Source organism: Lathyrus oleraceus, chromosome 4, assembly GCF_024323335.1.
Source record: "Lathyrus oleraceus cultivar Zhongwan6 chromosome 4, CAAS_Psat_ZW6_1.0, whole genome shotgun sequence".
Taxonomy (NCBI): domain Eukaryota; kingdom Viridiplantae; phylum Streptophyta; class Magnoliopsida; order Fabales; family Fabaceae; genus Lathyrus; species Lathyrus oleraceus.
This window is the reverse complement of record NC_066582.1, coordinates 236,478,807-236,506,752: the sequence shown is the minus strand read 5'-3', so window position 1 is coordinate 236,506,752 and position 27,946 is coordinate 236,478,807. Positions and strand designations below refer to the sequence as shown.

The 27,946-nt window shown below is 31.4% G+C and overlaps 1 protein-coding gene across 3 annotated transcripts; it reads right to left on the bottom strand.

Moving 5' to 3' along the window:
- LOC127074791 (transcription factor MYBS3) lies at window positions 1-24,271 on the bottom strand. Of its 3 annotated transcripts, XM_051016155.1 has the most exons (3): window positions 24,107-24,271; window positions 1,326-1,395; window positions 1-583 (listed from the first exon to the last, which is right to left on the bottom strand). In XM_051016155.1, the coding sequence occupies exons 1-3, from the start codon at window positions 24,234-24,236 to the stop codon at window positions 256-258; spliced, it is 528 nt and encodes a 175-aa protein (XP_050872112.1). In that variant the 5' UTR covers window positions 24,237-24,271; the 3' UTR covers window positions 1-255. The 3 variants fall into 3 exon arrangements, with proteins under 3 accessions (XP_050872112.1, XP_050872110.1, XP_050872111.1); XM_051016153.1 differs by lacking the exon at window positions 24,107-24,271 and having other exon boundaries at window positions 1,326-1,559; XM_051016154.1 differs by lacking the exons at window positions 1-583; window positions 1,326-1,395 and adding an exon at window positions 22,848-23,294 and having other exon boundaries at window positions 24,037-24,271.
- Window positions 24,272-27,946: the final 3,675 nt, after the last annotated feature.

Here is a 27,946-nt window from a genome sequence, read left to right as displayed (position 1 = left end):
TTTGAAACAAAACATTTCCAACACATTTAAATAAATAATCCATGATAGAGTACAAATTTTTAAGACAAAACATGCACGATTAAATAAAAAACTTTAACATCACAACTGAACAAACATTATTAAAATGAAGAAAAACTTTAAAACACATTTAAATAAGTAATCCATGGTGGAGTGCAAATGGAGCCACTTATTATAATGATATACTAATTTGTAGCTTAATTTATCCATCCATGTTTGACACATATTATTCAAACCTCACTTATATAAACTTAAGCGAAGTTCCAAATCAACTTCTCCATTATTAGTAGAAACCCTAGGCACATTCATGAAAGTACTAGGTTCTTCTCTATAATCTTTCATAGGAAAAAGATCGAGAGTTTCTTTGTTTTTTCTAGAAACAAAGTTGTTGGTATTTGAAGATAGTTTCTTTCTCTTAAAACGATCCACATATGAAGCTGGTAGATATTTGAAAAAGTTACGAGCATAACATTGAACTTGTTGTGGTGTCTTGTTGCATACATAGTGCTTTGCTATTTTGCTCCATTTCCCTTTTCCATATTCAGTAAGCCCCATCACAAATAAACTAAGACAATAAAACACAACACTTGTATTACATATCAAAGATAAATATTAGAATTAAATATACTTAAATCACAATTCATTAAGTTTATCTCCTAAAGAAAATTGTTTGACTTTTATTTTCATTTTATAGAGACTATTTTTAAGAGTAAATATATTCATTTTTTTAGTTGTGATTATTCTTACAAACTAGATGAGTAACATTTAAATACAAATTTAAATTTCATAGAGATTAAACTTAAAAACTTATGAATTTGTATATATTAAAAATATTCTTAATCAAAATATTTAAGGGGAAAAAATCAATACTCGCACATTATTTAATAAAAGTATTACAATAATTTTTTTAAATAATGACTTGTGTTGGAGAAGAAAAAACCGATAGTTGAATTCCTTGTTGAAAAAATAATTAAAATAAAAAATTGTAATTATTTTATTTTTAAATTTTAATAGTTATTTAACCTTTACTAATATGAAAATGTAGTTTAAAATATACGGCTAAAAGAAGTTGAAATAAGCGGATTAAGTAAAGAAGACACAAAGATATATATAAAAACAGTTAGAAAAACTAAAATAAATATTAGATAAGAAAACAACTAAAATTGATCACTAAATTAAATATATAACATTTTGTGATAAAATTTGAGAGATTCATTTTTAAAAGTAATTTCAATTTTATTCTAAAAGTAAAGTAAGATCTTAACAACAGAATATTAATTAAATTTAATATTAATAGATGTAATTACTCATGTTCTTGTTGTGACCATGGAACCCTGAGCCTAGATCCATTTGGGAATGGGAAGGTGTTTGGTTTAGGTAACGGTGGTAGAACCCTCGCAACCGAGCTACCACTGTGCATACCAAGTTGGGGCAAAGTAGTGATCTGAGAAGGTGTTATTGTTGAATCAGAAGGGTTTGTAAGATCAATCATCTCAATATGAGACATTTTTGTTAAACAAAGGTATCAAAGTATATTATAGATAGGTTACCTAAACTATGCATTGGAGCATGCTTGAGTCATAATTTATAGAATTCTTAGATAATTAATTTTGTTTCAATTTACTAAAATGCCCATGAACTTCGTTGTTTTTGTTAAAGTTATTTATGTTATCTCCTTAAATGTTAATTTATTTACTCTTTTGGCATTATTTTGATAAATTACGTATATGTTTGAAAACATAGTGAAATTGTGATAAGAACGCGTGTGTTTGAAGTTTTATAATACAACTTCAAGTTTTTTGTCGTGTATATCATGCCATAATAAAAATATATTTCATATATATATATATATATATATATATATATATATATATATATATATATATATATATATATATATATATATATATATATATATATATATGGGATTTATTCGGTGAGAACTGATATCTTTTGTAAATAACGAAAATTATAAATATTAATCGTTAGATTTAATTAACAATCGAGATTAAAAAAAACTAAAGAGCACATTAAGATTTTTCGTACCAGATTTTTTTTAAAATTTTTATTAGCTAATTGATTACCTCTTATCTGTTAGTGTTTGAGACACTTTTAGTGAGGAGAGAAAGAGGGAATAAGGAAATAAGGATTGTATTATTGAATTGAATAATAAAACTGAATTACAAAGTGTCTATTTATATACACTTAAGTGACTTGACTATTAAGTAAAATAGCAAATTAAGTAACAAATCCTAAACCCTAATTAGCTTTGGGCTTGGGCCACACAACTCAACTTGGATTATATCTAATATCTCAACATACCCTCCTATAATTCAAGTTGTCGAAACACACTAATCATTAACAATCTGAATTATTACAAATTTCTTTCTCAACGTTAGGAACCCGTCGATCTTCAATCTTTTGGTGAAAATGTTGGCAATTGTGCTTCGCTTGAGCAACGCCTTACTTCAAGTTCACCTATATTCACCTTCTCCCTTAAGAAGTGAAATACAACTTCTATGTGTTTACTTCTTCCATGCAAAACTAGATTTTTTCGTAACGTTTATGACTTACTTGTTGTTGATCTGCAGTACCAGAGGTTTCTTCACTTTGACCTTGATCTCTTCCAGCACATATCTGATCTAAACTGCTTGACACACAACATAAGATCATGTTATATATTCAACCTCACACGATGATAATGCCATCACGAGTTACTTTCTCGAGCACCGTGAGATTGGGGCACCAAATACTTGACAGAAATATCCAGTAGTGCTTCTTCGATCTTCCTTAACTCCATACCAATCAACATTTGAATAACAAGTAACCATAGCTTCTTTTCTTTCAGAGTCTCGTAGAAATAAAATTTCAAAGTTTTTCGATCCTTTTAAGTATCTCAGGATTCTTCTTACAATCTTCATGTATGACACACTTGGTTCATCATATATGTGCTCATTAATCTGACTGAAAAACATATATAAGGTCGACTGTTGCACACATATCTCAGAGATCTAACAATTTGTTTGAGCAAAGTTGCATCAAATTTGTCTTTCTCTTCATGCTTCTCCAACTTTAAATTTGGTTCGATATGAGAAGATGCAGGAGTTGAATCATCCATCCTGAATCTATTGAGTATCTCCTTGACATACTTTCTTTGAAGTAACACCATACCTTGCTTCGACGTTTGAAATTCCATGCCTAGGAAGTATCACAAATTTCCCATATCTGACATTTCAAATTCCTTCTTCATTAGCTCTTTGGACTTTGACAAGTTTTTCAAGCTATTTCCATTTACTAGCAAGTCACCGACACATAAGCATATGACTATTATATCTTGTGCCACAACCTGAACATATACACCATACTCAGATTTGCATTTGACTAATCCTAATTCGAAAAGTATGAGTCGATCTTCTTGTTCCACGCCTTAGGTGCCTTCTTGATACCATAGAGCACTTTGTGCAACTTGTATACTTTCCTTACTTCCTCTTGAATCACAAACCCAGGAGGTTGTGTGACATACACCTCTTAATCTAAAGGTTCATTCAAAAATGCCGATTTCACATATAAGTGAAAATACGACCAACCCTGCTTACATGCCAAGGCTATCATTAGTCTAACAGTTTCCAATCTTGCAACAGGTGCAAAGACTTCAAGTAGTCGAGTCCTGCTCGCTGAAGAAATCCTCGAGCTACCAATCTCTCCTTATGTCTTGCTATCAACCCATCAACATTGTGCTTCAACTTGAACACCCATTTCATTTGGATAACTTTTGTATGTGCTGAAAATTCGACCAACTCCCAGATGTTATTTCTTTCGATTGCTTGTAACTCTTCCACCATACCAGACTTCCACTTCATATTATTTAGAGCCTCTCTATAGTTGATTGGTTCAGTACCTGTATGTAAAGAAAAATGAACTAGTTATCCCTCTGTTGTGACTTCATCATCACCAACCACTTCATAGTCTTAAAGTCTTAGTGGACGAGCTCTAGTTCTTCGAGGTCTCTGACTTGTGCTAGCCATAACCTCTTGACTTCGACTGTGTCGGGTATGTCAGCAACAACATCAACATCAACTGGAATATCGACAACATCTTCGACTTCAACATCATTACTTGCTTCGTCGAAATCATAGCTCATAAATGGCTTGTCAATTGCATTACTAGAATTCCAATCTCAGGCATAATTTTCATCAATCACAATATCTCGACAAATCACAATCTTTTGATTAATTGGATTGAACAACCTGTATGCTCCAGTATTATGATATCCTAATATAATCATAGGTTCACTCTTGTCATCAAGCTTTGTTCTTCTTGCATCAGGAACATGCTTGTAACACAAAGAGCCAAACACCTTCAGATCACTCACTGATGGTCGTTTTCCGTTCCACGCTTCTTCAGGAACCTTGTTCTTCAACTTCTTGGTAGGGCATCTATTTCGTATATAAACAACATTTGAAACAACTTCACCCCATAAGGATTTTGGAAAATTCTTCTACTTCAGCATGCATCTCGTCATGTCCAATATGGTCATGTTTCTTCTTTCTGCTATTTAATTAAGTTGAGGAGTATAAGGATGAGTTACCTCATGATCAACACCATGTTCTACACAAAATTATTCAAATATCTTGGATGTGTATTCGCCATCTCCATCTATTCGCAGCACCTTGATCTTCTTTTCACTCTGGTTTTTGACAAGCATCTTGAATCTCTTAAAGATTTCGAGTACTTTGTCCTTTATCTTGATCACATAGATTCATAAATTTTGACTAAATTCATCAACAAACGAAAAAAATACATGTTTCCACCAGTGGTATGCTCCTGAAAAGGACCACATACGTCTGAATGTATAACTTCGACTATGCAGGAGGATCTCATTGGCATAGTCGAAACGAAATACTTCCTAGACTACTTTCTGACTAGACAACCTTCACAGAGTTTGTCAGAAATCTAAAGACTTGGTATACCAGTTACCATATCTTCAGTGATCAGTTGATTGAGCGACCTAAAATTTAGATGGCCAAACCTCATATGCCACAACCAACTATTTTTATGGTAGGCAACTGTTTTCAGACATCAAACCTCATTCGAACTGATCATCGTCTTAAATGTTCTATTCTTCGACATAGGAGATTTCAAGATCACGTTATTCTGGATGTCGAAAAGTTCTAAGGCTCTATCTTTAATAACCACTAAGAACCCATTTTCTACCAGTTGTCCAACACTAAGTAGATTGCACTTTATTCTAGGGACATGGAGTACATCTTTGATCAAGGATTTCGCTCCATTTCTCCTTCGAATAACTGTGCTGTCAGTACCTTCAACTTACAACAAGTTATTATCAGCAGGTTTGACCTTTCTCTGCTTCAACTCGTCGAAATCTACTAACCATACTTTTCAATCAGTCATGTGATTCGAGCAGCCTGAGTCGAGGAACCAGATCTTGGATTCGATATGTTCATCTACAAGTACATCCATAACCATCATATCATTAGAATCATCTGAATCATGACGTTCAAGGTTCATTCCTTTGTCATTTCCTTTTGTAGATCCCTTGTTTCTTGTACCAACAATGCTTGGCCAAGTGACCCCACTTTTCACAGTTATAACATTGCATCCTTTTTTTTCTCTTTGTCTTTTTTATAGGAATTTCCTTCTCCTCTTTTGGAGGATTCAAAGCTCTATCGTCGACTTTATTCTTGTGAGAATTCGATCAAGACTTCTTGCCCTGAGTCTTGTCAATTTTTCCTTTGAAATTGTTGGAACCACCATTCTTATTCCATGACTGAGCATGTAGTGTTTGTATCGAGTCCTGGACTCTTTTCCTTTCGACAATCCTAATCTCACGCGCCTCCAACGAACCAACCAAATCTTCCAATTTTAGGGTGTCAAGATTGTTGGATTCTTGAATAGCTACGATAACGTGATCAAAGTGAGAGGTCAACATACACATTACCTTCTCAACTATCATCTTATCAGTTAAGGTTTCACCATAACCCTTCATGAGATGGACGAGTTTCTGCACCTTCGACACATAGCCTGCAATCTTTTCGTCTTCTCCCATCGACAACAATTCATATTGTCATCGCAAAGTTAGCAACTTGACAAACTTAACTTTCTCGCCTCCTTCATAGTACTTAACAAGAATATCCCATGCCTCCTTCGTCGATTCAGCATGAGTGATTATGTCGAAATTATCCGCATGAACCGCCAATTGGATGTAAAACACCACCTTGCAATCCTCCTTCTTGGCATCCTTGTGAGCGGTTCTCTGTATGTCGGTTGCATCTACACTAACTGCAGGAACACCATTAGTAATCACTTCTAGGGTTTCATTAAAACCAAATAGATATTACATATGTTTTCTCCATTGAAGTCGATTCTTGTCGTCAAGAGTTGGAAGAGAGTTTGGTCAATTTCTATTACCATTCATCTTTAAAGCGATTGATCAACAACTACCCACAATCCTAGAAACACAATCAAGAATCTAACCAGACTATAGATACTAATATTTTAGTGTTTGGGGCACTTTTAGTGAGGAGAGAAAAAGAGAATAAGGAAATACAAATTATATTATTGAATTGAATAATAAAATTGAATTACAAAGTATCTATTTATATACACTTAAGTAACTTGACTACTAAGTAAAACAACAAACTAAGTAACAAATCTTAAACCCTAATTAATTTTGGGTTTGAGCCACATAACTCAACTTTGGATTATATCTAATATCCAAATCCAACAGGTTAAGCCAAGAACTACAAGCAGCCAGTGTTTTTTCAACAAAGAGAAATATCTTCAATTGCATCTTGATAGCTACATCGTAAACCCTACCCACTACCGCCAAAATTCCTATTCCCCACTAATTTACTCCGTTTTTCAATGATTCCTCAATGTTCCGATGGTAATGTCAAGAACAAATCACATGATATGGATAAATTCACGGCACAACCAGTTTTAGAGATCAAATCAATTGTATAGAATCTCGGCAGTGCTTATTTTGAAAGTTTGTTGCTCATCAATCGATACAACAACATCAGTTTTCTGTGATCACTTGAAGAACTTGATTATTCCCTCCAAGTGTTTGATCAAATGTCAAAGTTCCTCGATTATTGGTGTTTCTTGTCATTTTTAAATTTCTGATGTCTCAATATATTTGAGCTATATTGTTTATTAATTTACTGATTTATAATCAATTCATGTCTTATAACTTTTCCAATGAAGTTTATAATTTTCTTCATGTCATATTACATCCATGCCCCATGTTGTATACATGCTTTCTAGGTGGTAGATTTCATGCACACATTCCTCTATTAACTATGTTTTACATAAATATTTAGTGTTTGGTCTCTAAATGGATCTTAGAGAATGTGTGATTCTTAACTTTGATGTAATAAGTATCAATTTAACTTTGAAAAATCTAATTTTAGAGATAAAGTTATGATGTTAGTATCTCTTCTCCAAAATTAATAGTTCTTGAGACTTCATCATTTCATTGCTTGTGTGCTATCTTTTAAAATTTGGTTTTCTACTTGCTTTCATTTATTTGTGTTGGTTAATGATATAATTAACTCTCAAAGTTTGCAACATAGCAGAAGGATGCACACAATTGATTTTTCAGCTCTTTAACAAGTTAAACATGCTTCAGAAAATTGATTTTGTGACTATACTTTAGAGTCTATGGAAGAGAAAGAATTAATGGGTATATGAAGATATTGAAAAGAGGAAAGTTGTTTACATATGCTTAGCTAGCGACTTACTATAGAATTGGGATCAGATTTGGTACAATGACACTACAGCAGGTTCAGACCTGTGGCATCATTACAATGCATCAATGATAGTGCAACAATGTTTGAAGAACAAAATTTTGGAGCCTGGAGACTATTATAGGCTATCAAATGGTTATGAGATTTGAACTGGAACCAATAGAGTTGGATTGTCTGTAAGCCAAGTAGAAGGCATTCTACTCCACAATTTGTTTCACTATTATCAATTATATGGAATACATCCATACCATCTTTTTTCTTTCTTCTACTCCACAATTTATACATCCAATCCATAAATCATTTTGAAATATATAAAAGTTTTCATGAGTATAAATCTCCATACCATGCCTCTTAACCCATGATTTAGTTTTAGTATTAGTAAAGACTGAAGTGAAGTATTTTCAACAAATAACTCTTTATGCCTTTGAGCTTCTATAGCAGACTCAAATCTCATCCAAGATTCAGCCAAGTCAGGATTAGGATTTAAAAAGTTACCATAGAAGGAATTTTCACCTTCTGATCTTGAGGTTGTTCACAATATACAACCCAAAAATATATCTCTGAAGTAAGTAGAGATTCACATATTTCGAATATTGTATATGTGCGAAAGTCATTCATTCTTTTACAATCCAAACTCAATTATGATGGATTTCCATGTTGCTTCAAATTTTTCGAAAGTATCTAATCCCCAAACACCTGAATTAAATTTATTATTGAACTCATCATTGGAACCTATGTGAAGAAGAATGAATCGGCTTTATCATTCGCTATGAAGGTTATTGAACTCATATTGATTCTTTTCAGAATTTTTTTTTCATGATGTGCCACATACAAAACCTATATGAAGAAGAATCAAAGACCTTATCAATTGTTATTTTCATGGAAGGATCTTGATCTTTTATTATAAGATTTGGTTTATTTCCTCTCATAGCTTTCAACAACTTTTCAAATAACCATATGAATGAATCAGCTTTTTCTTTCGCTATGAAGGAAGCTCCAAAAATAACAGATTATCTATGATGGTTCACTCTAGTAAATGGTGCAAATATCATAAATTTTTATCTAAATAACCCATTTTTTCAAATAAATATTCAAAATAATCCATTTTTCCATCTATTTTTCAAATTAACCTACTTTCAAAAAAAAAAATCTCAAAACAAAGGAGGTGTCAATCCAATTAGCGCATATGTACAACACATAAGAGGAGGCGTCAATACAATTGACGCCTATGATCAATTGGATTGACGTCTCCTCTTATGTGTTGTACACAATCGTCAATTGAATTGACGTCTCATTTGTTTTGAGACTTTTTTTTTGTTTGAAAGTGAATTAGTTTGAGAAATAGATGAAAAAATTGATTATTTTGGAGATTTATTTGAAAAAATGGATTATTTGAAAAAATGGGCATTTGGTTGGTAACCTTATTTTGCGTAAACAAAATACTTCAATCGCTCAAAACCATCTTTATTTTTATTTTCAAGCAACGCACACTAAAACCAACACAGTGTGCATATTTTTTATAAAAATTTCACCATCTTCGAGTGAATAAAAAATGTGTCCACCTTGGGTTTGATTTCTTCATCATAATATAGAATCTCTTGATTTGTCTATAAGAAAGAAAATAAAAATATTAAAATTGAAATGTTGTCTATTTATTTATAGATATCGTAATTATAATTATCTGTACTGATTATTGTATATGAGCAGCTTGTGTAGTATTGAGGGCTGGTTCATCATCTTCATTTTGTTTCAAACTTTTATTAAGAAGATATAAAATATGTAGATTAGAATTAATAATTTAATAAGATATGAAACTAAAAATAAGTTGATGATGAATTAGAAAATAAAAATGAATATAAAGCTTCAAAATTCACAATAATCTCTTACATTTAATTGGAATAGAAGTGATTGTGATGAGGAGAGAACAAGAGTAAATAATTTACTACAACAAATACCGCATTGGGTAGCTACAGAGAAATTAAGAAAACAAATGAATAATAAACTATATACAACATGATCGTTATTAAGCAAACATAATAGGGTGACATGAATATACCTTGATGCAATGAATAGTAAATTGAAGACGGCTTATAAGACGTTGTAGGTTTTGGAGGGAGACACAACTTGCGATTTAGTGTAATTAACGTAAATATAATTATTTTTTGGTAGAAAAAACGTAAAATCTCGACCATTAATTAAATCTGAGGATTATTTATAATTTTCGTTTCTATAAAAGATATATATATATATATATATATATATATATATATATATATATATATATATATATATATATATATATATATATATATATATATATATATAAAAAGGTCAATTTTGAATTTGTGCAACCTGTCGGACGAGGCCTCCAAAATATAAGGAGTTCAATCTTTTTATAAATTATATACAATAATAATTATATATAAATACTTGTGGAACATAGCAAGTATTGCGAGTTAGATAACGTAGGAGAAAAGTATTAAGTTTTAATTTTGAAGGACATCGATTCGATTCATGATAAATATTTCTTTTATTCTAATATGTAGGCATGGCAATGAGGTGGATCGGAGACGGTTTTTACCTCCTCAAACAATCTTCGTTCCCCGCTCTAAACCCAAACGGAGATGGAGAATTAAAACCCAAACGGGTTTAGGTTGGGTTCGGGTATCCCCACCCCACCACCATCCGTTTAGTAAAATCAATTTTTTAATATAAATATTTACTTTTAAAAAAATTAAACTACATTACAAATAATAAAATAAAACAATCTAAAAAAATTTCCTACATACATTTGAATATTTTAAATAATTAATACAAATCAAAATATTAAAACATTGGTCATTTATTTAATATTCTAAATCATCAAAAATAAATAATAGTGTACATAATAAAATAAACGGGGCGGGTACTAGTGTCCCCATTATCCGACCCGTCCCCATACTTTATAATCGGGGGAAACCCAAATCCAGTCAAAGCAGATTTTCCCCATCAATTTCGGAGCAGGTTCGGGTGGGTACATGCAGGTACGAGTTATGTTGTCATGCCTATTAATATGTACTATTATATTGCAAAAAGTACCAAAATGTTACGCACCTGATTTGAATCCACTTAGTGCATATCAATTCAAAACATACCTATCACTTGGTTAGCAGTTTTACAATTATAAAGATTGCATGTTTATTGTATTTATACAACAAATTGTAAATTATCTATCCATAGTTACCCTTTCAACTATTTAAAAATAATAATTTTAGATTTATACCAAACTTTTACCATAAAATAAAATTTATTATTATATATGGGTTTAGCGTTGTTTTTAGTAAATCAAATCACAAGTTTTAATTTGTTGAAGAATGATTCAGTATTTTAGTATTTTGTCTACGTGTCATTATTGTTTGTGTATATAAGTGAGTAATGTGCTTAGCCATTAAGTAATGTAACACGTTGAATGCAAAAATAGTGGAGTAATTGTTCTCTATGTAACCATTGGTGGAATAGTAGTGAAAGTTCATTAGAGTTTGTTACTCTCTCTCTCTCTCTCTCTCTCTCTCTCTCTCTCTCCATCTTCTTCATCTTGTGCATCAATAGTTGGTATCTAGAGCTCTGATTCATATCCACGGGGAAACACAAAGAAACACGAGTGAAAGGTGAGACGTTGTGTGAATGATTTTGTTTCTTGATTTCGTATTGAATTTCTGAATCAGAATCGTAACAAAATCACATTTCTTGATTCTACGGGATTGGAAAACACTAGTGTTTGGTGAGATCTGAGTGATTTTCACAAAGTTGAACAAGAATGGAAATGATGGCAAGAACTGAAATCGATGGATGATTCAGATGCGTGTGTTGTTTGGTGCTTAAGATGTTCTTGATCTCGTCAATGATGGTTACATTCAGGTTGCACTTCCAGAAAATGCAACAGATGCACAGAGGAATGCTCAGCGTGATATAAGGAAGAAGGATCAAAAGACATTGTTCTACACCCATTAATGTGCGGATGTGAACGTGTTTGAGAAAATCGTTGATTCGACAATGATGAAGGTTGCATGAGACAAACTGGTATGGTGCTACGGCAATGATGCATCAGTGAAGAAGGTAAAACTTCAATCTCTACGTAAGCAGTATGAGAATCTCAACATGAATAACAATGAGAAGGTACCTGACTACATCTCCAGAGTGATTCTGATCACAAATGAGATGAAGTCGTATGGAGAAACTCTCTTTGAAGAAAGTATCATTGAGAAGGTACTTAGATCTCTTACTCCCCAGTTTGATTACATTGTGGTAGAAATTGAACATTCGAAGGATCTTAGCACCATAAAAATTGAAGAGCTGCAAAGCAGTCAAAGAGGCACAAGAGTTGCGTATGCCTGAGAGAAAGTATGAAATAGAGGTAGAGCAACAAGCTTTGAAAGCCGCTTCTGGTAAAAAATTATCAGAAGCAGTCTTGGTCAGAAGCCAGGAAGAGATCTGATGGTGTTTAGAAGTCAGAAACCTCAACTTCTGAAAGGCAGAAAAGTGCTCAGAAGAGGAAGGAGAAGTATGATAAGAGGAATGTTCAGTGCTATTATTATAAGAAGTTTGGCCACTTTGTTGCTGATTGTTGGTCAAATAAGGAAAGGAAGTCAGAAGAAGCAAATGTAGCCAGAGGATATTCTAATGATGAATTTGTGCTATTGATGGTTTCTGAATCTAATGATGCGTATTTGGCAGACTGGTGGTATATGGACATTGGATGCTTAATTCATCTTACTAGAAATAAGAAATGGATGGTTGATTTTGACTCTAAAAAGAGGACAAAGATCAGATGTGATGATGCTAAATACCTCAATGCTGAAGATATGAGAAATGTTAGAGTAGTTCTGAATAATGGTAAAACAACATTGGTTCAGAATGTGTGGTATGTTCCTGGCATGAAAAGGAATCTGATGAGTGTAGGTCAATTAATTGAGAAAGGTTTTTTAGTTACCATGAAGGATAATCTTTTGAAGTTGTATGAATGTAATCAGAAGCTGATTATGAAGTCAGAACAGGGGAGGAATAGAACATTCAAAGTGAATGTTAAAACTGCATACTCTGAATGCCTTAGCGCAACAAGTGTTGTGAAGGAAAGTGAGTTGTAACATAAAAGATTTGGTTATATGAACTTCACAAGCTTAGGGAATATGAATTCAAAGAAGTTGGTACATGTAATTCTCAGAATTAAGAAGCCAGAGAAGTCATGCAATATGTGCATGAGAGGAAAGCAACTAAGACATGCATTTGCATCTGAAATGCCTCTAAGAGCAAAGCATGCTCTAGGTGTGGTGCATTCTGATGTGTGTGGACCATTTCCAGTACCTTTATTAGGAGGGAATAAATAATTTGTGTCATTTGTTGATTAGTTCACAAGAAGGATATGTGTATCCCTCATAAAGTTCAAATACTACGTGTTTACTTAATTTAAGAAATTCAGAATCAAGGCTGAGAATCTGAGTGGTCAGAAGCTGAAAATTCTCAAAAGTGATGATGGAGGTAAGTATAGCTCTACAAAGTTCAAAAAGTTCTGTGAGGAGAATGAAATTGAGCATGAGGTGACTTCTCCAAACACTCCTCAACACAATGGTCTTTCTAAAAGAAGAAATCGAACTTTGCTTGATATGACAAGGAGCAATACTGAAGGAGAAGAAGATATCTCACACCTTGTGGAGAGAAGGTGTTGTCACTGCAACATATGTGCTCAATAGGTGTCCAACCAAGAAGCTAGAGGAAATTGTTACTTTAGAGAAATGGACTGGATATAAGCAAAGTGTGAGCCATCTAAATGTGTTTGATTTTATTTATTACAAACATATTCTAGATGCTAAGAGATGGCACTATTGTCTATGTATATAAGTGAGTAGTGTGCTTAGCCATTAAGTAATATGACACGCTGTAGGAAAAAGTAGTGGAGTAACCATTCTCTGTGTAACCGTTAGTGGAATAGTAGTGGAAATTTGTTAGAGTTTGTTATTCTCTCTCTCTCTCTCTCTTTCTCTCTCTCTCGTTGTATGTGTGTGTGTGTGTGTGTGTGTCTTCTATCATTTTCATCTTCTTCATCTTGTGCACCAACATAACTCTTTTATAGGATTAAACTCGAAAAAATTCTAAGGACATATTGTTCATAAATGTTTGAGAAAGTGTGTTCATGTTTGATAACTTCGAGTTTGAAAGTAGAACATTCAGATAACATCATAAGAAATAAAGTATAGAACTATTTGAACAAATAAAGTAAATGAAGAAAATCTTAAAAGGGAATTGTGTAAAATTCTTGAGTTGAATGGTGTGACGTAGATTCATACATTTCTCACAAATTATATAATCTCTATAACTTGGATGTTCGAACTCTGTAGAGAATAATAATAAAAAATGTGAATCCTTATTACAAAGATCAAATAAACTTATATAGATGAACGTAATTAACTGTCGACAACGGTCAATTCTCCATCACTCGACACGTACAATGTTACGTGACCATTTGTCCTCTGCATTGCTTCCATGTGTCTTCAGTTCTTGAACTGCTGCAAAACTAACCTCTCTGTCGAGAATCAATTTGTTTATTGTCATGCAAAACCAACTTTTCTGTCGAAAAACATCTTCATTCTTTCCTAACTAAAATTAAACATTTTTAACAAGCAAGGATAAGAGAAGAGGTTACATTAAGGAATCAACCTTCAAACTTTTTCCTTATCTTACAATCAATCCCAGAGAATGGTATTGTACTTCATTCTACTGCTTTCATTAACATTGATTTCATTAAGTTAAGTTTGCATTTCAGCGCTTTGCATCCAAGATGGATCATTAAGACATTCATATTTTGATTGGTTAGTGAGAGTTTCACGTAGATCAATGATGTTTCATGAGGATTTATGAGTTGACAATATCTTGACTGTTGTTACTATATAAATGGATGACAATGATTCATTACTTAATTTTTTCATCAAATTTGATTAAAAAAATCCCTTCGGTTGCTAGCTCAATCGAGGTAATATGTCATAAATAAAATATATCAGATAAAATACTTGTTCATTCGATTTCCATCTCAACCAAGGAAACATGTCATAAACAAAAATAAAAAATAAAAAAATAAAAAATGCTAAAATGAAGTTGTTGGGATTCAAAGACGCATCATTTGAATAATTTTTCCCTAGGTTGCCTACTCAACCGAGGTAATAGGTAATAAACAAAAATATAATTTTTTTTTTACTAAAATGAAGTTGTTATGATTCAAATATGTGTCCTCTGAATACTTTTCCCCTTATTTGTCATCATCCAATTAGGGTTTTTTGGAGTTGAGTAGGATGACTTGTGTAGTCCCAAAAGGTCCAAGGATGCTTGAGGATAGAAATTAGGGTTAAGGTATCTTGGGCACACCTCAACATGATAAGGGGATCTTGATGCTTCTCAGATGAACACCATGCCTTGAGTTAGTGTAATCTTGTTCTCTTCTTATGGAGGTAAGTGCACATGAGATGATGGGATGATGAATATATGCTCATACATTGGGTTTATGAATTAATTTAATGTCAAAATTGCCATTGGGCCTAAGTGTGTGACTAATTGGGTCTTATTGAATCACAAATATTTTAAACAAAAACAAATAAAATTAAACTAATTATTTTATTTATTTTTCTTAATTATTTTGATAAAAATAAAATTAAAAGGAAATAAATTGAGCAAAATGCAGATGCACAAACATGCGAAAAAATAAATGAATGCACTAAAATAATGTACACACAATATAGTTCACTAAAACAGACAATCGCAGATCAAACATCACAGTTGAAAATACTTGAATGAAAATGCACAAACTGATCAAGATACAAACGCGCACGGATGCAAAATAAAATAAAATGAGCACACCAAACTAAACTACGCGTAATATAGTTTAATAAAACAAATAAATGCAGACCCAAACCTAAAAATATTGTTCCCTGATTTTACGCGTGATTAACAAATTGATTCAATCGATTTGTCTGTGAAACTGACATTTTATTATGAGTGCAACAAAACTGATTACTTGAAAGTTTAAAAATATTTGGACAAAATCGAGGTATGATAAATATGTCATAAGTTAAAAATTAAAAAAATATTTTTCCCTTCGATTTCCAACTCAACCGAGGTAATAGGTCATAAACAATAATAAATAAATAAATAAATAAAAGATGCTAAAATGTAGTTGTCGGAATTCGAAGACGCGTCCTCTAAATATTTTTCCCTAGGTTGCCTACTCAACCGAGGTAATATGTTATAAACAAAAATATAAAAAAATTAAAAGTTACTAAAATACAATTGTTATGCTTCAAAGGTGTGTCCCCTGGATACTTTTCCCCTCAATTGTCAGCTCAATCGAGAAAACAGATAGTATTTTTTAAAAAATAAAATAAAATATGGTGCGCCTTTAATTTACACCTCAATATTTTATTGGTTAAGATGAAAGATTTGTCATAGAATATATTATTTTTAATATATATTATTTGTAGTAGTGATCATTTTATCAAGAAAATACATTTAAAACAAAACAAACATTACCAAAAATATTTGAATATATAATCCATAAATATTACATAACGGAGTGTAGATTTCCAAGATAAAACATGCACGATTAAATAAAAAACTATGACATCATAACTGAATAAATATTATTAAAAATAAGGAAAAAGTTACAAAGAAAAGCCACTAATTATGATGATAAACTAGTTTGTAGCTTAATTTGGCCATTCATGTTAACACATATGATTTAAAGTCTCACTTATATTTTTTTTGGTGGTGAGACCCATACATTAGTTTGGTGTTGATGATGATGTATATGATTGTAAATATTAGGATTGGTAGAAACGTGACCAATATTAAGGATCATTAGTACATTAGATGAAAGTATGTGTGACGATGGAGAATAATCACAAGAGTTTGTAAGATCTATCATCTCAATACGAGATATTTTTGTTAAACAAAGGTATATGAGTATATCAAGGACAGGTTACCCAAAATATACATTGGAGTGTGCTTGAGTCTTGATTTATATAACTCCTAGACAATTATTTTGTTTCAATATACTAAAATGCCCATGAACTTCTTTTAAGTGTGCATATCGTACTTTACAATGTATTATATTTCATTAAGTGTATTGTATCTTACGGTGTCCCATATCTTACATAAGTACACAATACCTTACGTTGTTCCTTATTTCACTTAAGTGTATTGTACCTTACGATGTTCAATATTACACTTATGTATAATGCACCTTACGATATAACGCATTTCTCTAATTAATGTTAGTGCACCGTAAGATCGAACAATCAAATAAGTTTCACTTATTTCTTTTCTCCCATCAATGTATCCTTTTGTGTGTGACTCTATAGATTCTCGTAAAGTTGGAAATTATATCAAATCATGTTTAATATAATAATAGGGAGCAGTATCTAGCAACATATCACTAACTCAAGATCAATAGTGATCTCATGGTAGTTCACAAGATCATCTTGATCCATGAGAAATAGATCACCTAAATCATTATGAGATATTCATATCTCTCAGGTTAGTATCATATCTTGTCTGGCCTATACTAGTCTTGTTCTACATGAGAAGATTTCTCTTCCACGACTTCTTGTGTTTTCAACTCTTGTTCCTCAGTAGGTGTGTCACTACTTTGGGATCTTTGAATTTCTTCAAGCTCCACTTTCCTCCTATTGATTCCTTTAAAAATAAAGTATTTTTCTAAGAATAATCTAGTTTGAGTGATAAACACGTCCTCAGAAGGATTTTAGAATTAATACTCTGTTGTTTCTTTAGGATAACCCACAAAGAATCATTTATTATATTTGGGCTCAAGCTTATTTGAAATTTGTCATTTCACACAAACTTCGTAACTCGAAAGTATCGTGTAAGACATATGCAGTCTCTTACCACTCGATATCTCATATGTTGTCTTCTCAACTATTTTCTATGAAATATGGTTAAATGTGTAAGATGTTGTCAATAAAGCATGTGCCTAAAAAGAGTTTAGATGATCATTGTGACTCATCATGGCTCAAACCATATCTAACAAGGTTCAATTTCTTCAGTCAGATACACCACTCCTTTATGGTTTTCTAGGAGGATTAAATTGGGATATAATCCCACACTCTTTTAGACGGTAATCAAATTCTAAGATTAAATATTCACACTTCGATCTGATCGAATGATTTTAATATTCTTACTTAGTTGGTTTTGTACTTCAATTTTGAATTCTTTAAAGTTTTCAAAGGATTCAGATTTGTGTTTCATTAAACAAACATAACCACATCTAATGTAATCATTAGTAAATGTGATAAAATATTGGAAACTTCCTCTAGATGGAGTTTCTAGTGGTCCACATATATTAGTATGCATGGGGCCAAAAGATCACTATTTGTTTCACCTTTTTTCAGTGAATGAGGTTTTGTCATCTTTCTATGTAAACAAGATTTGCATGTCTCATAATCAAATGAGTCAAAAAGTCCATCGTTATGGAGTTTGAAAATGTATTTCTAATTTATATGAGATAATAGATAATGCTAATGGTAAGTTGAATTTAACTCGTTAGGTTTCATCCTTTAAGTATTAGTGTTATAAATTGACATTTCAAGATCAAGGACATATAATTTATTTTTCATTTGTGCAGTGGCATAAAATATATCAATTAAAAAAATAGAGCAATAATTAATCTTAATTATAAATGAAAAATTAAATTTGTCTAAATAATAAACGAAAATAATTTTTTCGCTAATTGCAGGTAAATAATAGCAGTTTTCCAAGTGAATTAATAAACCACTAAGTAAATTCAGTTCATAAATTCCCACGGATAAAGCAACAACATTTAATCCATTACCAACTTGTAGATCAACTTCACATTTTTCTAATTCTCTATTCCTTTTTAGCCCTTATACGTTATCCAATACCCATGTGTTTGTGGAGAACATTGAATAAACTGGTTGTTAAGCCCTTTTGATGTTTGCTCAATGAGAATTGATAAATCACCTTACTCGATAGGTCTAGGTACCTAGTTTAAGAACCTAGGTAGGTTGATATACCACCTCAACATCACCTCCTTGAACATACCACCCATGATCTTACACTTTAGTAATTTGATGGCGGGTGTTATTTCCACCTAATGTGTCGCTTTTCTTATAAAATATTACCAACGACGATGAGTTGAAGTTCTCTCATACAAGTGTATCCTAGATTTCACCGAATAGAGGTTGTAGGTCTAAAATCTCCACTCCCTCTGGTGGGTCATCCTTGTGTCATCGTTGTTGGAGATGCAAAACGTTATCTTGGAAGACTTTTTTATGCCGGATAACTCTTCTATAATGATATGCATCTCTTGGCTATTTGGTCACCACTATTTTTTCTAGTGATGCCACGTCTCACCATTGTAGAACAATGATTAGGGAAACTGGTTTTTCATATGAGAGTGCAGTTCGAGTTAGATTTTTCGGACCATGCGGTGGGTACGAACTAGGTACCTGTGATAAGATACACAAGTGGAATTTTTGTGTTATAATTTTTAAAAGAGTAAACGAATTACCCAGTTGTATCGTTAGGATGTTTATAAGCTTAGTTACTTGACCCTGGGGGTTGTTAAGAAGACAAGTTTTTGTGCCTTTAAATTCATCCATATGCCTCATGGTTTTGATGTGATAATGAGATGAATGAAGTGAGTCATCCTCCATGATAGGGAGTGTCAATAACCTATTGAAATTGGGATGACTTGAGTTACTGTCATAACACGTGGCTCGCCACGTTCTCCCAAATTCTGTGATGAGGAGTACTAGGTCGGACTAGATCGTGTGCTCGCCACCTAACCCCACCCATTTTAAGTTCATTTCATGTTACTTACGCACTATAGAGTTGGTGGGTCAGGTCCTTAGAGGCCCAACCAAAGATATTCAGGTCAAACTATTAACCCTTAAAAGATTTATAATTCTTTTTTTTAATAAACACTATAAATATTATTTTACACGAGTATTTAAAACTCAATTATTGAGGTTTATAGCATTATACACTTGTTATTACATATGGTTGATAACATTTTATAGGCAATATGCAAATGAAGATATTCTACCAAGATGTGAGAAATCTTGTCTCAATGTGATCAAGACACTTCAGTAAGAAAGCTACATGTTAAGCATAATGTCCTTCATTCTGTGAGATATGCTGTGTCGCTCTAGGTTGCTTCACACGTAAGCTAATTTGAGTAATTCTCGCAATTTTAAGGATTTGTATCCTTTTATATATAATAAGGGATTTGACTTTTTTGCATCTTTTGGATTAAGATAGGTTTATACATAATCTCTTTTAGCAAGATTAAATTTGAGGAATTCAAACTTGTTCAAGCTTTAATCAATTAAAGTTTTACAATCAACATTATTGAAGATTGGTTTCCCGTGATTTTGAGAAGGCCAACCACGTTCAAGACCTAAACCCTATTGGGCTTTGAAGGTGGACAATTATTGCTATTTAAAGAGACATTCTCCATTATGAAGACTCAAACCTTGCATTACTAAGCTTGACGTGTTAATTTGTTTTGAGTCTTATGTTTGTTTTTGTGTAATACTTTATTCCTGCATATTAATCATAGGTTGGGAGAATAAAATATTTGAGTTGTAAGTTTGTAACATCATTCATATACTATTGTAACTGTCTGAACACTTCGGAGAGTGTTTGAGTAAAAGTGAGAGGGGTATCAGATTCAAAGGGAGTATGAATCAAAGTTCACATGTAGTATTAGGAAAATAGACATTGAACTAGGAGCGTTCAAATCAAACCAATTTGTACTTCTGAATATTAAGAATGAATTTCCTTTCCTTGAGTTAACGGTCTTCAAACGTAGGTGGTTTTTCACCGAACTCGATTATCAATTCTGTGTTATTTATATTCCCCATTTGTTCTATCAACTACGCATTACACTTGTCATGCACATTATTCCAGCATTGTGTCTCACATCTTGTTATACATAAAACAAAATTTAAAAAAAAGTTTATAATCATCCTTTTTTTAAAATATAAATTTTAGAAGTTTTTTTATTATTTATAAATATTTAAAAAAAACACTCAAAATTATAAATATATAATTTTTTAATTACAAAGTATACCATTTTTTTTAAAAGTGCTAGAACTTTCTCTCAAAATATGTTTAATAGGGTTTTATAATTAATTTGTTTAAATTATTTAATAAAGTATCAAATAAGCTTAAAATATATACAATTTGTAGAATTAATCACTTTAATATTAACTTTCCAATCAAATGAGTGAATTATTTATAATAAAATATAAAATAAAATAAATTATATAAAAATTAAAGTATTAACATTATAATATAGTATTATTCACCTCTTAGAGGAGAACGAGTTGTTTTGCTTGTGACAACACAAGTTTCAATACATTATCTTGAGTTTGCACTTTGACTTTCTGAATCAATAACATCATTTACAACTAATGAGATCTTATACAATCAATAAAATTAAAAAGTTAAGTTCAAATTTTTTTTTTAACTTTGAAAAAAGTGTACCGACAATTTTAAAATAATCTACAGTATTTTATTCTGTGTGACAACGTCAGTTTCCATAACTTATATTTTGTGAATACATTTAAAAATATTTTTAATTTTATTTATAAAAGAAATATTTTTTATATTTATTAAAAATACATTTAATTATTTAATATATATTATAATTTTACATTTTCTTAAAAATCAATAAATATTATTCAATAAATATCAGTTTTACAATTTTCGAGGTTTCTTCTTCTCACTTTTACTTACCTCAACTCTTGAATAACTCAATTTTTAATAATTTTTGTTGTTGTCATTGATTTATATCTTTTCTGCTCTATAACAATTATGATTTTTTCTTAATATATCATCGGTTCTTTTTATAAATTTTATTTTCTACATAATTTTTGTTTATTTTAAATGTTTTTTTAAAGTTTAAACTAATTTTAAGGTAATTTTATCAAAAGTACTTCTAATAATTTATTTAAAAAAATGTCAAATGAATTATACAATTATACATAATTAAGAGTATTGAAATAAATTTATTTATTTTTTACAAAAAGAGGACAATGTCCTTAAGAGTATTATAATTAAAAAATATATTTATTGATTAAAAAGTAACAAAATCTATAAACTTTCATAAGATGCCTAAAATGTCAAAAATGAACTTAATAAAAATGGAAGGAGTAAAAAAAAAGTATAGAAGAACAAGAACAGTTTAATGGACCGTTATAAAATAAAATAACATTTATTTAAAACAGTCTATATACTAATTTTTCAAGATTAAATCATAATTAAACAAAGTTTATACTTTTTTTTAGAAACTCTATATTATTTTGTCACGGATAAATTATATATAATTTATATAAGATTAATATATATTTTAGTCTTTTAATTTAATTTAGTGTTTTATTTTAAATCTCTTAATTAAAAACCTTACAAGTTAATCCTTTAACTTCACTTCCGCTATTTTATTTGGTCACTTCCATCAATTTCTAATAAAAAAATGTTGAGTTATGATGACGTGATAGTAAGATTATTGGTACAAATCAAAATTAGAATATGTGGTTAAAAATTGACACACTGTTTAAATTAAGTCAGCTTTGTTTTTAATCTCCGAAAACAAAACTCTCATAGTTTAAATAATATATCAGTTTTTAACTATCTATGTTAACTCAAATTTGTATCAATAACATTGTTGTCAAGTCATGTCACCAGAATTTAACAATTTTTTTATCAAAAATTGACGGAAGAGAGACAAAATAGGATAATAGAAGTGAAGTTAAAAAACTAATTCATAACGTTTTTTTTAATTAATAAACATTAAGTTAAAATGATTAATTATGCCTTTATATAAAATCTCAATTTTAAGACATATCCTCTAATACCAAAGTTGTTAAAATGTCTTGATCATCCTTGACCATACTCCTAATCCATGATGGAGTACAAATTTTCAAGACAAAACATGCACGATTAAATAAAAAACTTTAACATCACAATTGAACAAACATTATTAAAATGAAGAAAAACTTTAAAACACATTTAAATAAGTAATCCATGATGGAGTACAAATGGAGCCACTTATTATAATGATATACTAATTTGTAGCTTAATTTATCCATCCATGTTTGACACATATGATTCAAACCTCACTTATATAAACTTAAGCGAAGTTCCAAATCAACTTCTCCATTACTAGCAGAAACCCTAGGCACATTCATGAAAATACTAGGTTCTTCTCTATAATCTTTCATAGGAAAAAGATCGAGAGTTTCTTTGTTTTTTCTAGAAACAAAGTTGTTGGTATTTGAAGATAGTTTCTTTCTCTTAAATCGATCCACATATGAAGCTGGTAGATATTTGAAAAAGTTACGAGCATAACATTGAACTTGTTGTGGTGTCTTATTGCATACATAGTGCTTTGCTATTTTGCTCCATTTCCCTTTTCCATATTCAGTAAGCCCCATCACAAATAAACTAAGACAATAAAACACAACACTTGTATTACATATCAAAGATAAATATTAGAATTAAATATACTTAAATCACAATTCGTTAAGTTTATCTCCTAAAGAAAATTGTTTGACTTTTATTTTCATTTTATATAGACTATTTTTAAGAGTAAATATATTCATTTTTTTAGTTGTGATTATTCTTACAAACTAGATGACTAACATTTAAATACAAATTTAAATTTCATAGAGATTAAACTTAAAAACTTGTGAGTTTGTATATATTAAAAATATTCTTAATCAAAATATTTAAGGGGGAAAAATCAATACTCGCACATTATTTAATAAAAGTATTACAATAATTTTTTTTAAATAATGACTTGTGATGGAGAAGAAAAAACCGATAGTTGAATTCCTTGTTGAAAAAATAATTAAAATAAAAAATTGTAATTATTTCATTTTTAAATTTTAATAGTTATTTAACCTTTACTAATATGAAAATGTAGTTTAAAATATACGGCTAAAAAAGTTGAAATAAGCGGATTAAGTAAAGAAGACACGAAGATATATATAAAAACAGTTAGAAAAACTAAAATAAATATTAGATAAGAAAACAACTAAAATTGATCACTAAATTAAATATATAACATTTTGTGATAAAATTTGAAAGGTTCATTTTTAAAAGTAATTTCAATTTTACTCTAAAAGTAAAGTAAGATCTTAACAACAGAATATTAATTAAATTTAATATTAATAGATGTAATTACTCATGTTCTTGTTGTGACCATGGAACCCTGAGCCTAGATCCATTGAAGAATGAGAAGGTGTTTGGTTTAGGTAACGGTGGTAGAACCCTCGCAACCGAGCTACCACTGTGCATACCAAGTTGGGGCAAAGTAGTGATCTGGGAAGGTGTTATTGTTGAATCAGAAGAGTTTGTAAGATCAATCATCTCAATATGAGACATTTTTGTTAAACAAAGGTATCAAAGTTTATTATAGATACGTTACCTAAACTATGCATTGGAGCATGCTTGAGTCATAATTTATAGAATTCTTAGATAATTAATTTTGTTTCAATTTACTAAAATGCCCATGAACTTCGTTGTTTTTGTTAAAGTTACTTATATTATCTCCTTAAATGTTAATTTATTTACTCTTTTGGCATTATTTTGATAAATTACGTATATGTTTGAAAACATAGTGAAATTGTGATAAGAACGCGTGTGTTTGAAGTTTTATAATACAACTTCAAGTTTTTTGTCGTGTATATCATGCCATAATAAAAATATATTTCAACTATATGCAAATGACGTCTCAACTCATTCATATATATATATATATATATATATATATATATATATATATATATATATATATATATATATATATATGGGATTTATTCGGTGAGAACTGATATCTTTTGTAAATAACGAAAACTATAAATATTAATCGTTAGATTTAATTAACAATCGAGATTAAAAAAAACTAAAGAGCACGTTAAGATTTTTCGTACCAAATTTTTTTTTAAATTTTTATTAGCTAATTGATTACCTCTTATCTATTAGTGTTTGAGACACTTTTAGTGAGGAGAGAAAGAGGGAATAAGGAAATAAGGATTGTATTATTGAATTGAATAATAAAACTGAATTACAAAGTGTCTATTTATATACACTTAAGTGACTTGACTATCAAGTAAAATAACAAACTAAGTAACAAATCCTAAACCCTAATTAGCTTTGGGCTTGGGCCACACAACTCAACTTGGATTATATCTAATATCTCAACATACCCTCCTATAATTCAAGTTGTCGAAACACACTAATCATTAACAATCTGAATTATTACAAATTTCTTTCTCAACGTTAGGAACCTGTCGATCTTCAATCTTTTGGTGAAAATGTTGGCAATTGTGCTTCGCTTGAGCAACGCCATACTTCAAGCTCACCTATATTCACCTTCTCCCTTAAGAAGTGAAATACAGCTTCTATGTGTTTACTTCTTCCATGCAAAACTAGACTTTTTCGTAACGTTTATGACTTACTTGTTGTTGATCTACAGTACCAGAGGTTTCTTCACTTCGACCTTGATCTCTTCCAGCACATATCTGATCTAAATTGCTTGACACACAACATAGGATCATGTTATATATTCAACCTCACACGATGATAATGCCACCACGAGTTACTTTCTCGAGCACCGTGAGATTGGGGCACCAAATACTTGATAGAAATATCCAGTAGTACTTCTTCGATCTTCCTTAACACCATACCAATCAACATTTGAATAACAAGTAACCATAGCTTCTTTGCTTTCAGAGTCTCGTAGAAATAAAATTTCAAAGTTTTTCGATCCTTTTAAGTATCTCAGGATTCTTCTTACAACCTTCATGTATGACACACTTGGTTCATCATATATGTGCTCATTAATCTGACTAAGAAACATATATAAGGTCGACTATTGCACACATATCTCAGAGATCTAACAATTTGTTTGAGCAAAGTTGCATCAAATTTGTCTTCCTCTTCATGCTTCTCCAACTTTAAATTTGGTTCGATATGAGAAGATGCAGGAGTTGAATCATCCATCCTGAATCTATTGAGTATCTCCTTGACATACTTTCTTTGAAGTAACACCATACCTTGCTTTGACGTTTGAAATTCCATGCCTAGGAAGTATCACAACTTTCCCATATCCGACATTTCAAATTCCTTCTTCATTAGCTCTTTGGACTTTGACAAGTTTTTCAAGCTATTTCCATTTACTAGCAAGTCATCGACACATAAGCATATGACTATTATATCTTGTGCTACAACCTGAACATATACACCATACTCAGATTTGCATTTGACTAATCCTAATTCGAAAAAGTATGAGTTGATCTTCTTGTTCCATGCCCAAGGTGCCTTCTTGATACCATAGAGGACTTTGTGCAACTTGTATACTTTCCTTGCTTCCTCTTGAATCACAAACCCAAGAGGTTGTGTGACATACACCTCTTCATCTAAAGGTTCATTCAAAAATACTGATTTCACATATAAGTGAAAATACAACCAACCCTGCTTACATGCCAAGGCTATCATTAGTCTAACAATTTCCAATCTTGTGACAGGTGCAAAGACTTCAAGTAGTCGAGTCCTGCTCGCTGAAGAAATCCTCGAGCTACCAATCTCTCCTTATGTCTTGCTATCGACCCATCAACATTGTGCTTCAACTTGAACACCCATTTCATTTGGATAGCTTTTGTATGTGCTGAAAATTCGACCAACTCCTAGATGTTATTTCTTTCGATTGCTTGTAACTCTTCCACCATACCAGACTTCCACTTCATATTATTTAGAGCCTCTCTATAGTTGATTGGTTCAGTACCTGTAAGTAAAGAAAAATTAACTAGTTATCCCTCTGTTGTGACTTCATCATCACCAACCACTTCATAGTCTTGAAGTCTTAGTGGACGAGCTCTAGTTCTTCAAGGTCTCTGACTTGTGCTAGCCATAACCTCTTGACTTCGACTGTGTCGAGTATGTCAGCAACAACGTCAACATCAACTGGAATATCAACAACATCTTCGACTTTGACATCATTACTTGCTTTGTCGAAATCATAGCTCATAAATGGCTTGTCAATTGCATTACTAGAATTCCAATCTCAGGCATAATTTTCATCAATCACAATATCTCGACTAATCATAATCTTTTGATTTATTGGATTGAACAACCTGTATGCTCCAGTATTATGATATCCTAATAGAATCATAGGTTCACTCTTGTCATCAAGCTTTGTTCTTCTTGCATCAGGAACATGCTTGTAACACAAAGAGCCAAACACCTTCAGATGACTCACTGATGGTCGTTTTCCGTTCCATGCTTCTTCAGGAACCTTGTTCTTCAACTTCTTGGTAGGGCATCTGTTTCGTATATAAACAACATTTGAAACAACTTCACCCCATAAGGATTTTGGAAAATTCTTCTACTTCAGCATGCATCTCGTCATGTCCAATATGGTCAGGTTTCTTCTTTCTGATATTTAATTAAGTTGAGGAGTATAAGGATGAGTTACTTCATGATCAACACCATGTTCTACACGAAATTCTTCAAATATCTTGGATGTGTATTCGCCATCTCCATCTATTCGCAGCACCTTGATCTTCTTTTCACTCTGGTTTTTGACAAGCATCTTGAATCTCTTAAAGATTTCGAGTACTTTGTCCTTTATCTTGATCACATAGATTCATAACTTTTGACTAAATTCATCAACAAACGAAACAAATACATGTTTCCACCAGTCGTATGCTCCTGAAAAGGACCACATACGTTTGAATGTACAACTTCGACTATGCAGGAGGATCTCATTGGCATAGTCGAAACGAAATACTTCCTAGACTACTTTCTGACTAGACAACCTTCACAGAGTTTGTCAGAAATCTAAAGACTTGGTATACCAGTTACCATATCTTCAGTGATCAGTTGATTGAGCGACCTAAAATTTAGATGGCCAAACCTCATATGCCACAACCAACTATTTTTATGGTAGGCAACTATTTTCAGACATCAAACCTCATTCGAACTGATCATGGTCTTAAATGTTCTATTCTTCGACATAGGAGATTTCAAGACCACGTTATTCTGGATGTCGAAAAGTTCTAAGGCTCTATCTTTAATAACAACTAAGAACCCAT

Bases quoted from the DNA above. Each gene is read 5' to 3' on its own strand.
- LOC127074791 (XM_051016155.1), bottom strand. From the start codon at position 24,236: ATGTCTCATATTGAGATGATTGATCTTACAAACTCTTCTGATTCAACA. The intron at 1,396-24,106 runs CTAAACCAAACA...TACCACCGTTAC, and splicing joins GAGGGTTCTACCACCGTTAC to CTAAACCAAACACCTTCCCA. The intron at 584-1,325 runs GTAATTACATCT...TTATTGTCTTAG, and splicing joins TGGTCACAACAAGAACATGA to TTTATTTGTGATGGGGCTTA.